This window comes from Triticum aestivum, chromosome 1D, assembly GCF_018294505.1.
Source record: "Triticum aestivum cultivar Chinese Spring chromosome 1D, IWGSC CS RefSeq v2.1, whole genome shotgun sequence".
Lineage (NCBI taxonomy): Eukaryota > Viridiplantae > Streptophyta > Magnoliopsida > Poales > Poaceae > Triticum > Triticum aestivum.
The window spans coordinates 322,689,003-322,701,180 of record NC_057796.1 but is presented as its reverse complement, the minus strand read 5'-3'; the positions used below and the strand labels follow the sequence as shown (position 1 = coordinate 322,701,180).

Here is a 12,178-nt window from a genome sequence, read left to right as displayed (position 1 = left end):
TTTCATGTCATGCAGCCACATTGCAAAGGAGCTAACACTGATGAACTGATGTCTTCATGTCATGCAGCCACATTGCAAAGGAGCTATTTCCTCCAAAAGATCACAAAGAAGATAAAACTGACCTCAGAGAAGAGTAAACAACATCCAGAGCCATCTGCCATATAAGCAAGGAAAAACAAGTTGTTTGTTCCATAGATATACAAGCCCCTTTGTATCGTTCCTTTCTGAACGACACGTCGCTGTTCATGTAGTATTTTGAACCTGTCTTTTGGGCTGCAATAATACAGTGCTGCTTAAACATCTATCTAGCATGTTCACTATTACTCTTCGTCTCAAGAGTACATATTTTGACATGGAGTTGAGTAGTGTGTCAAAATAATTATCGTAAAAAAAAAACTCTCATGTCTGTGAGCATCAATAGAAACCGCTCATTATGAGTGCATCTTTAACATGGTTTAGTTAGCTAATTACCTACTGCATTAACAAGTGTTGGGTGTTTGGTTGACTAATACCATCCCTATCCATAGGATAAAATGTGTTGTATATTCCCAGGGCTGAGAATTCCTTAAGAAAATAAAACATACTAGAAATCATGTGGAACTCTCTATTGCTTCACATCCACAAGTATTTATATGTCACTATCATCTGAATTATCTGCACATGGACCAGTTGGAGGAAATAAATAACAGCAGGGCTGCACGTTGCTAAGCAAGCAAGCATACCCAAACTTGGCGTAGCCCTTGAAGTAGAAGAACCTGGACTACAAACTTACAACAGCAAGGAAAAAGGCACAATAATAGAACACCTAACCCTATCTAGCAAATCACCAACCCTTAATGAACGATCAACGAATAATCTTACTAGTTAAAGGTGCATCACGCAAATTCTTTCTTCCCATGTGTTTATGTGGGGCATGTTCAGAAAACTTGGGACAAGGATTCAGGGAGAGAAACTCCCGGCATACCTTTCTACTCTACTTTAGCACCTTCAAGAGCCTGAACGCACTAGTAGCAGCAGTGATAAAGCACCTTCTGGGTTGATTATTGCTTGTAAGTGGCAAGATTCTTGGCACTGGAGCAGGTCTATAATTTTGAGTTGGAGTAGATCCATTGGCCATTATTAAGTTCTTACTCAGAGAAACACGTAGTTGTCCAGGTTTAAGACCAGACCTAGGATCTGAGCTTGCATAGGCTGGATACACCCTCACAGGAAACCGGGCTTCTAACACTGATCTCCAATATGGGAAATAACTTCTCTTCGTATACGTGGGATCCCATCCTCCGCCTACTTCCTTTCTCACAGCCTGTCACATATTTCAATAGAGGTACGGCATAAAAAAAACAGAAAAATCATACTTCCAGCCAGCACCTCTCGCTTGAGATGTATTATGTTGATCAATACACCACATTGGTGTTTCATTAGATATGAATGATGTCACTGCAGTATAGTACTCAAGTAGCATGCTTAAGCAACAGAAAAAGATGTTGAACCAGCACAATGTGTGGCACAAACATTGCAACAGAAACATGCACTTGTTATTGCCTCTAGCGATTATATTACACTGCATCTTCTTCCATCAGAATCTTCCTCACAGGCACAAAATAAATTTCAGATGCAACAGATCATTCAAGAACACTAAGGTGTTGGAAACAAAAATAATACGCAAGCCCCCTTGGTGAAGTCACAATGTTGATGTTACTTGGAATCTACACAGTTCATATATGTTATAAGGCTAATTATGCCTACTTATTATTGCATTTACCCCCTTTCCTTGGTAAAGAACCTGATGGGAAACACATTAGGATGGCAGAGATGAACCATAGTTGTAATGTCGTGGCATTGCAATAGGTGATATGTATTTGGAGGCAACTCAAAGCAGTGGTAAACTAGCTATTTATTTCTGCTTCAAAGGAGGAAGGCAAACCAACCATGGTGGCTGTCGAGCGCGGCAGATATGAACAATTCCGTAAATAAAGAGAGTTCCCATCTGTAAAGGCAAGTCTTGGTCACTATTTTTTGCTTGGCTGTTCTAGTAGCAAAATTTAGTTTGTATACGTGTGTGTGAACACACACTGGCTAGGATTTAGATACTTTGTAGCTCAGCTTGAACCTGTCCAGGTTCAGTAGCGAAAGTCCATTTAGAACATGAATACCTCTACTCTCTAAATATGGCTGAATACGCTACTACAAAGCTGACCCATTGGTGCTGCCATAAGGTGTAGGCAAAGCTGCTTGGTGCTGCTTGTCGTGGAATTGTCACGGCAGATGTCCTTAGTGTCAGGACTTAGTCGTGAGGCCAGCGCATCTATGTAGTAGCTTGAGAGGGGTTGGGCGGAATGAGAGACGCAACACAAGACAAGGATTTAGACAGCTTCGGGCCTCGGGAAACATCATCCGGTAACAACCCTACATGCTGTTTGAGGCTAGGTCTCATTATGATCATGAGAGAGTCGCCGGCTCGGCCGGCTCTTTGTGTCTAGCCCTAAAAATTGTTTCTTGTCCCTTGTTCCTCTTTGGGGTGCCCTGCCCCTCCTTATATAAGTTGGAGAGGCGGCTTTACATGTAGAGTCCTGGTAGGATTAGAACTAACTTATTCTCTATTACAAGTCGGATACAAGTACGGATCTTGCTTCCTCGTAAAGGAAATATTCCTCATGCCTTCCGTCTTAAGCCGGCCCATAATAACACGTCCCGGCCTACTGGGCCTTGGGCCCTTGTCATCCATCTGACCCGCCGTCGGGGCCATCATTAAGTCGCCAGGCTCATGAGTTGCCAATCTTCCGGCGGGTTACGATGAGGCGTCAAAGTCCGGCCGGGTCATACTCCCGGCCGGGTCATACCGCGGGGTATATCCCCGACACTGCTGTACCATACTCAGTATTAAGGTATAATGGCTTACTTGTGTTTGTGTAGTATGCTGCCGTGCCATAAGGGTGGGTGTCATTTCCAACAGTTGTTACCTGGACTAGAGATTAGGGCAAGATGCGCGGAGTCAAAAGTCAAGAAAACTTACCTTAAAACAAAGATTATATTATGTATCTGAAAGCGTTATATGAGATTTGTCAATTTGGAAAAAATTCACTTCTTTACATATTTTTCAAAAGAGTTGATGTAAAACAAAACAAAAAATAGAACAAGGAAATGAAAGATATTTTTATAGTTTTTTTCTTTTTGCTGCCACAGTATCGTTACACATTCCCGAACACCATCAGTCTATCCAAAACTAGACCAATCCCAGATGAGTATCTTTACCTTTTCCTCTGCAGCATCCAGATTGGCCGTTTCCGTAACTGTCATGTTTGCATCTACAAGCCCAATTATCCAATTTAGAAAGAAGGGGAGAGAATAGGACTCAGTTTGTTAAATGTAAAAAGAATAACTCAAGCCTGACACACCTTTACATGACTCTCCGTTTGACTTTCTGCAGTCATAAGGCTGGCTTCAAGAAATGGCAGAAAATAATATAATCAGCAAAATAACCGTTTATTCACATAGAAAATTATTGTGTGAAGCAATACAAGAGTAGTACAGGTTTAGAGTGTCCATGAAATCTCCAGGAGGGCAAAATCCGTACTCCTTAAGGATAGATGAAACATGTTGAAAGACCTCCACATGGGGCACCTACATGACATACAAGCTGTTGCGTAAGGAAATATATCACTAACATAGATCTACTAATATACGATGTAGCAATTATATAACCAATCGTAAGCAGCGAGATGATGGAAAGAATTATTTGGAGGAGAAAACTTCAATTGTTTGAAATCACTTTAATTGTTTGTTTTTGGTTTCTCAAAGAGAAAGGTGTCAATTTGTTCAGGCTATATGATCCAAATGAAGTTCAGATAAACTTAAAGAGGTTAGTCATGAATTGCATACACCTGTTGCTTGTTGAACTATAATTGAACTGTCCTCTAGGGCCACAAAAAAGTTAAGGTAATGAGCTCCAACTCCCTGTTTCTTGTAGGATCTGAAGTTTGTAGGCTAAATAAAGTACCTTAAGCATAAGATTTCAGTCTAACATGAACAAAGAAGGCTCATGTAAACACCCTTAATATAGCCCCAGCTCCAGCACCTAGAAGTTTTGGAGCTGGGAGTCCTGCCAAACAGCTGCCAGCATAAAAATATGGAAGCGCTCATTTTGGCAAAGTTATCTGTCATGCGTCCAGAAATAAACAAAGAGAAATGACAAAAGTGCATGTTCTCTATTCATGCACCATGCAATAGCATTAACCAAACACTTGATGTTCATATGGGCAATTTTACTGGTAGAAACAATACAAGGCAATGACAAAACCAGAAAATAGACACAAGTGAAGCCAAGAACAAAAAAAAAATATGGCATTTCACTCTGTACTCGTGTCAGATAATATTAATATGGAGATCAAGTTTTTCTATCACCAAAGTTTTCACTATTTATGCATGCATTAAGTATTCATTGTAAGATTCACATTTCCATTACAAAAATGCAAATAGTACCAGAGAAGGAACTACCATTCTCCTTCTAGTTGTAGTGTGTGACTTCAATGCAGAAATCATCAATAATTGTATCTATCATGAACTCGTATAGCAATCTCCTTTGCAATGTAACAATATCAAACAATGTCTTAGAAGATGAAGCACAAAAGGTGTTATTACAGTTTATTTGTCTGTTCGATGATGAAGATAAAAGGAAAGAAGCAGCCAGACAGGGGATTGGATGTGGATTAGTATATGGATAACTAATAATGGACTAGTTTTTACTAATACTTTTGACATAGAGCATTTCATTAGAATAACTATTTACTCCCATCAATTATTTGCTCTTGTTCCATTATCTCTGTCATCACCTTTTCCCAAGTGTTAAGAGATAAGAGGAGTTTGTGTCTCATTAGTCATTACATTATATGACAGGCTAAATATTAGAGCAAAATCAGCTATCTGAGCAACAAACCAATGTGAAGTGGATGGAAACTTTCTGAATCTAAGCAACATCTGGGTTTTGAGATTCTTTCAATTAACAAGAACAGAATTTAGTGCGAAAAATATTAGAGAACATGTTAAATTGATATATAGCATCATGCAAGAAAAAAGAAATACGCTTCTTGAGCACAATAAGTACAAATCTGGATAAGGGTTAAAAAAGGTACTCCCTCCAATCCTAAGTGAGCGATAAGTAATATGGACGGAGGGAGTAGTAGTTCAGTGATAATTTGGGGACAGATAATTGCTGCAAGAAAAGTTCATTGGTTTAAGCAAGACAACTCTCAAAACATTGCAGCAAAAGGAGAAAACAAAATTGGAGGGAGTAGCACCTAATAGATACTATCTACTCACATAACTAATCCAACCCTATCTTAGATTAACCAGACAAGATTATAGCTAGTCTATCTTAAGGATGAGGGCATTCTTTGTGAAGGATAAGTTTCCCACGGAATCTTTCTTCCCAACTAGGCCCTAATAGATACTCCCTCCGTCTCATAATATAAGACGTTTTTTGACACTACACTAGTGTCAAAAAAACGTCTTACATTGTGGGATGGAGGGAGTAGTATCTACTCGCATAACTAATCCACCCTATCTCAGATTAACCGGACAAGATTTTATCTAATCTATCTAAAGGATGAGGACTATTATTGGAGCAAACCTAGGAAGGTATGACCACCCCGGCTATGGGCTAAGCCCATGCCCAAGCACTAGGTAAGGAGGCCTCTAGCTTATCAACACAACGGGGCTCTTAAGCTCTCTTTTTTAATGAGAATCCACAGCACTTTTGGGGAAGCATAATCTTGTGATATTTTTAATGTGAAGTGGAAACTCCACTAAACAGAACGAAGATATGTTGGCTATGCTATAGCCACTAGATGCAACCAGAGTCGGCAAGTTGTGAAACAACCGATTATCTCGAGAAAGTGTTAGATTTTACTCAGTTTCTGTATAGATTTGTTAAACAGAATGGACACTTATTACGAAGTTGTCAAATACTACCACTATCCACGTTTTTTAGGCCAGCGAGCAGCGTAGGCCCGTCCGTTCCTATGATATGCTGGCTAGATAATTAGAAGAAGAGGAATCCGTAGCACATAAATATCAGGAGCATGCAGCCAATGCATGCGTAGCATGTACGTTCAGGAGGAGTTAATTGCTCAAAACCACCACATTTATGGCTAGGGTACTTCAAAACTATCGCTTTTGCCAAAAATCACAAAAAACCACCAACTCTGTGGCAAGTGAATAACAAAATGCACTAAACGAGCTGCTAGCAGCAACTAAGTGGAAATCTGACATTTCTGGCCCACCTGTCAGGCTGACTTGGCAAAGAATAAACACGTGGACAAGTGACTAGTCTATCACGCGCTCTGTCTCTCTCTCGTCGGTCTCTAGCATTTCGTCGAGCATCTCGCGTGCACGCACACCACCTACTCCGTCTGTCCGGCTCTTCTCCGGCGATGCTGCCCCTCCGTCCGCCCTACCCCGACAAGCTCCGCCCCCTCCTCTGTGCGCGGCGAGCCGGTCCCCTCTCACCAGGACGCCCCTCTCACTAGCACGCCCTCGCGGAGAAGAGCCGATGTGCCTTGGGCTTTCCGGTGCGCTGCCGCCACCAGTGTTGCCACGGCGAGCAGCACACCTTCCCCGCCTCTGGCTACCGTGGCTCTCGTGCGTCTGAGCTCGGCGCTCGCGAGGAAGACGGGGAGAGGAGAGGTTGTCTGTGGCATGAGGGGGAGGAGCTCGCCTCTGGCCGTGGCCAGCGGCTGTGGCTGCAGTAGCAGGGCGGGGCGTCGAGGCCAGGAGGAGCTCGCCCGGCCTCAGCGTGCCGGTGCTGGGCTGCCGCCGGATCCGGGAGAAGCAGGGGAGGCAGGGCGTGGTGCCATCGGCGACGAAGGACGGCGGCGCGTGGATAGCGGTGGTGGCTGTCGGAGCGGGGTTGGGCCCGTAGCTCCCTCTGCCGGCGTCGAGGCCAGGAGGAGCTCGCCCCGCTTCCTTGCTCGGGCCCGATGACGAGCGCGGCTCCCCGTGACCCCGTCTCGGAGTGGTGGCGCTGGGCTCCCGCCAGATCCAGGAGAAGCGGGAAGGTAGGGGCGTTGGGGATGTAGGTCGCGGCTCCGGTGAGGCGCGGGGGAGGCAGGGGTGTGGCGCCACCGGCGACGACGAACACAGGACGCCGGAGGAGGGGAGGTAGGCGCCACATCAGCCAGGACAGACGGGTCCCACCCGTCAGTTTTTTTTGGACACACTCAATTTCGAATCAGTGCGATTTGTTACTCACTTGCCACAGAGTTGGTGGTTTTTTGTGATTTTTAACAAAAACAGTACTCACTTGCCACAGAGTTGGTGGTTTTTTATGATTTTTAACAAAAACGGTAGTTTTGGAGTACCCTAGCCACAGGAGCCAATGCATGCGCAGCATGTACGTTCAGGAGCAGCATGTCAACTCTTGCATTAACCGCTGCCGTTAATGACGGGAGGCAAAACATCCATGCGCTTTAATCGGATGCGGAGTGCCAGAAATTTGGTCCTAGCATTTTGGCCCCAGGCCCAGTAAACCCAGACGGAGTAATTATAACATATTATTATTATCAGTTGAGGTGAGAATTATTAACATTCTTCTTGCTAAGATTAGGGCATGTATTTTTTTACGGAAATGGTAAATTCCGGACGTACGGATTTTAAGCATGGCAATCCGAATGTTTTTCATGGCAACTTTAGTTCACACGAGATTGGCAAACATGGCAATTTTTTCTGATAAAAAAAATGAACTGGGACAAAGTTGCCATGTTTTAACAACTAAAGTTGTCACATCGCGTCAACTAAAGTTGCCATGAAAAAAATGTTCAGGATGACATGCTTAAAATCTGAACATTCGGGATTTATCGAGGTCCTTTTTTTAAAACAACAGCACTAACAATAGTAAAAATACAAATATTAAGTAAAAAGCATCTGAGGCACCGCAGCCACAATATACCAAAAACGCTTACCTCAGAATGCGCTTGAATGTATGCAGAAAGATCTTCACCGACATGGGAAATTACATCAACAAGCAGCCATGTATAATCAAAAAGTGTCTTCCTTTCCTCCAGAAGCTCATGTGTCATTCCATGTGAACCTTTCTCCAATCTCAAGGCATATGAAAGCCTCACTATACAGTTATTGATAATGTCAAACCCATTTTTTTTACTACTGTCATTTATCTTCGGAGAACTGCCCCGACGGATCTGCTCTTGAGCAGCTGGTAGTAGAACTGCAGACTGGATAAGTTTTCCATCCTCAATGTAGTTCCAGAGCTCTTGAAGTAAATTATTTGTTTTTTCTGCAAGCAGTCTAGTTGTATCCAAGAAGATCTTCTGTAAAACAAGAAGGAACAAAAATCTAAGTGCATTTAGCATTCATATGCAAGCAAGTAATGTTGAATAATCTTTCTATGTATTGCTGTGTTTCGCTGTGTTTCCTCCTATCAAAGTAAATATGGATTAGGGACAATCTCCAAGACAAAGAAAATAAAATTAATTACTAGCAACAGTCTGTCTATATTTTATTGATGACCCCTTATCCTTTCCTATAAGAGCATGCACTAACACATGAAGTAAGACAAAAAGGATTAACAAGCGAAAACTTTACTTTCTGTGACAAGTTGAGATGAAAGGATGCCCGGTACTTAGTATCAATAATTTCATTATAACGGCTATCAGGGGTCTATAATATGACCACAGTTACTCTTTATGTCATGCTGCAAAAGTAGTACTAACTCACATAGGGAGGTAAGTGAAACAGACCATTTCAGGTAGACACAGCAGATGGATAAGCTTGTAGATATAATCCAGTGGATTATGGCTGCGAGAAAGATTGTCCTCCAGGTTGTCCTCCAGATACTTATGCAGGCAAGTATTCTCAACTGCGACATGGAGCAGAAGTAGATTCTCAATGATATTATTGCCAACTGTGCGCACATTGGCTGATGCACCATGGCGTAAAAGCAGCTTAATCATGTCAACAGAGAACCTTTCAGCAGATTCATGGAGCGCGAAGTATCCATATTGGTTAATGCAGTTGGGATTGGCGTGCATCCCATAGAGCTCAGGTGCCATGCCCTCCAATAGAACTTTTGCACATTGCAGGGCATTGAAACAGACAATGAAGGTTAAGGTTTGTGCGGTGATGGTAAGATCCCATGACATGCCCTTGCCTGCACAGTTCACGAATAATCGGAGGAAGCACCAGACACTATCCTTTACAAGGATGGGCTCCAATTCGTCATATTTCTTCAAGAAGGTATCAGACACCCACTAGATGGAACCGTCACAATTGAAAAAGGTGAAAGACATCAGTCATCCAACTAAAAGCACAACAAAATAAACTATCTTGTGGTCTATGGAGGTGCATGTATGACAACAACAATGAAAAGAACAAAAACTTGTAACCCAAGCAAGTTGGTGTAGGCTAAATAAACAACCAAACACGAGGCACCAATGAGGGGAGAGAAAGATCTAAAGCTAGCATGGTTCAGGCATGTGAATGCGCGTGTTCCTATCCAAGGTTCATATATGACAACAATAAACATATTGTTTCAGTAGACTACTAGACTTAAGTACCCTATAATATTACAGGCTTAACGGATTAATAATAACTAACATAACGGGATGACCCATCAATCAAATTATGTATATGAAGGTAACACAAACCTCTGGAGCAGGGTCTGGGATGATTATGTCATTTTCTATGGACTTGGCAATCAGAACAACCCTTTCTCGCATAAGCTGAAAGGGAGAATGTCAAGAGTCAGCACTTGGAAAGAAAAAACAAGGGGAGAGGAATATCACACAGATGGATAGTTATCATACCTCTTTGGCCTGTTTCAAATCAACATCCTCAGCATCAAAACAAGGGACAGGGAAGCTTGGATACTCATTTCTTACTATAATTGATTCATCTTTACCATTAACGCTGTATTTGTCCAGGGCAAGCAACTCGTTTTTCCGCGGTGCCTCAAATTTCAATTTCATCCTTTCGCTTTTCTGAGACAAGGAAGTTTAATCTCGAATCACATTCCAAACAAGGTTACTACAAAGCATGCATTGGTCAAACATGATCCAGAGAATCCTGAGATAAATTGAGTCCTATCTAAAATGGATCATGGATCACTGAAACATAAGCATATGCTGGAAACAGAAAACGTTGTATTTACTCCGAAAATCCTGAAATGTTACAATGGTAAATGTGAAATGAAGGGCCACACAGGTTTCTCAAATACAAGTCAGGTGCTAGAAACTGGTGCATAGACATTATGGAAATCTATAAACCAAAAGCTAAATTTGAAGTTACAGTTCAAGAAGTATAAACAATATCCACTGGTTAATTACCAGGGTAGTTTTTTTTTTGAAAGGAAAGCGGTGGAAGTATAAACAATATCCACTGGTTAATTACCAGGGTAGTTTTTTTTTTGAAAGGAAAGCGGTGGGGGAAGCCCCCCCCCCTCCCCCCGGCGAGTTTTTTTTTAAATAATAAGAACCCAAATTCGCGCCCGCGAGGACTTGAACCTGGATGGCTGGGTTAATTACCAGGGTAGTTTGTTGTTCTTGCTTTTTTTGTCACCAGTTTCTTTCTCTTGTAGTAGTTACCAGGGCATCTCTTTGTAAGGAACTTGTGAGTCAACAGTCAGAAAAACATCAGCAAAACTTGACGAGAGGGGACGAGACATTAGCTCTTTATTAGAGAACCGTCACAGAGTGTTTAATACTCTAGATTGGAAAGTAGATCAATCAAGAACGATGCGACAGTAGTAATTTATCTAGGGATTTATAATCAGCTTAAGTCGACCGTAAACGTGTCAGAGAAGGCCCGGCTAACAATTTCATCAGTACTCTAGGTCTAGGGCAAGATTCGGCACACTTCGACACACAGAAACCATACATAACAGATCAGGCATCAAACGAGAAGGAAGAGCGGTGCGCGTGCTGCGGGATAGTACCTCGCCGCGGATATGGTGGGCGTTGGCGGCGCGTCGGCCAAGTTTTTTTACTATTACTTATTATTTGAAGGGGTGGGGAATGGGAGAGCTCGGGGTGCCATAGCACGCAATGTGAGAGCTCCGGAGAGCGTGCAATGTCGCGGAGACGCTCGCCTGGGCTGCCGGCCCATGAAGCGAAAAGAAAACAACCACAGATCGACAAGGCCTAATGAAATGGAAAAACGGAAGCCTGTAGCCTTTTACGAGGGCAGATCCATTTGACGCTCGTTAGCCTCAGCCGACCTCCGCTTGGCCCGGCCCACGTACAGGATTCGCCTGCTCTTCGTTTCGCTGCTGTTCCTTCGCTTCCTGCGTTTTTCTTTTGTGGATTTTTCCTTCCGGTTTTTCAATGTTTTGTGCGTTTTTCAGTGGTTTTTGTTCTGTTTTTTCTTTGTTTCTTTTTCCTATCTTTTTTTTTGCATTTTTTCTTTTATGTTTTTCCTTATCTTTTTTGCGTGTTATATAAAAATTTCACCGCGTATTAAAAAATGTTCGTCATCTTTTAAGAAAATGTTCACCGTATATTTATGAAAAAGTTCAACATGCATTATAAAAAGTTTGAGAACATCAAAAGTATGAAACAATTGGTTGGCTTGTCATCGGGTTTGTGCATGATTTAAATATTTTGTGTGATGAAGATAGAGCATAGCCAGACTATATGATTTTGTAGGGATAGCTTTCTTTGACCATGTTATTTTGAGAAGACGTGATTGCTTTATTAGTATGCTTGAAGTATTATTATTTTTATGTCAATATTAAACTTTTGTTTTGAATCTTTCGGATCTGAACATTCATGCCACAATAAAGAAAATTACATTGATAATTATGATAGGTAGCATTTCACATCAAAAATACTGTTTTTATCATTTACCTACTCGAGGACGAGCAGGAATTAAACTTGGGGATGCTTGATACGTCTCAAACGTATCTATAATTTTTTATTGTTCCATGCTATTTTATTATCTGTTTTGGATGTTTAATGGGCTTTAATATGTTCTTTTATATTATTTTTGGGACTAACCTATTAACCGGAGGCCCAATGCCAGTTTCTGTTTTTTTGCCTATTTTAGAGTTTCGCAGAAAAGGAATACCAAACGGAATGAAACCTTCGCGATGATCTTTCTTGGACCAAAAGCAATCCAGAAGACTTGGAGTCGAAGTCTGGAACTCCACGAGGCGGCCACGAGGCAGGAGGGC

The 12,178-nt window shown here is 42.0% G+C and overlaps 1 protein-coding gene across 1 annotated transcript; it reads right to left on the bottom strand.

The window, feature by feature from the left end:
• Nucleotides 1-914: 914 nt before the first annotated feature.
• On the bottom strand, nucleotides 915-9,728 carry LOC123181779 (uncharacterized). The gene is made up of 7 exons (XM_044594113.1): nucleotides 9,657-9,728; nucleotides 8,751-9,260; nucleotides 7,956-8,321; nucleotides 3,530-3,621; nucleotides 3,387-3,439; nucleotides 3,253-3,305; nucleotides 915-1,303 (listed from the first exon to the last, which is right to left on the bottom strand). Exons 1-7 carry the CDS (start codon nucleotides 9,726-9,728, stop codon nucleotides 974-976), a joined length of 1,476 nt encoding a protein of 491 aa, XP_044450048.1. The 3' UTR covers nucleotides 915-973.
• Nucleotides 9,729-12,178: the final 2,450 nt, after the last annotated feature.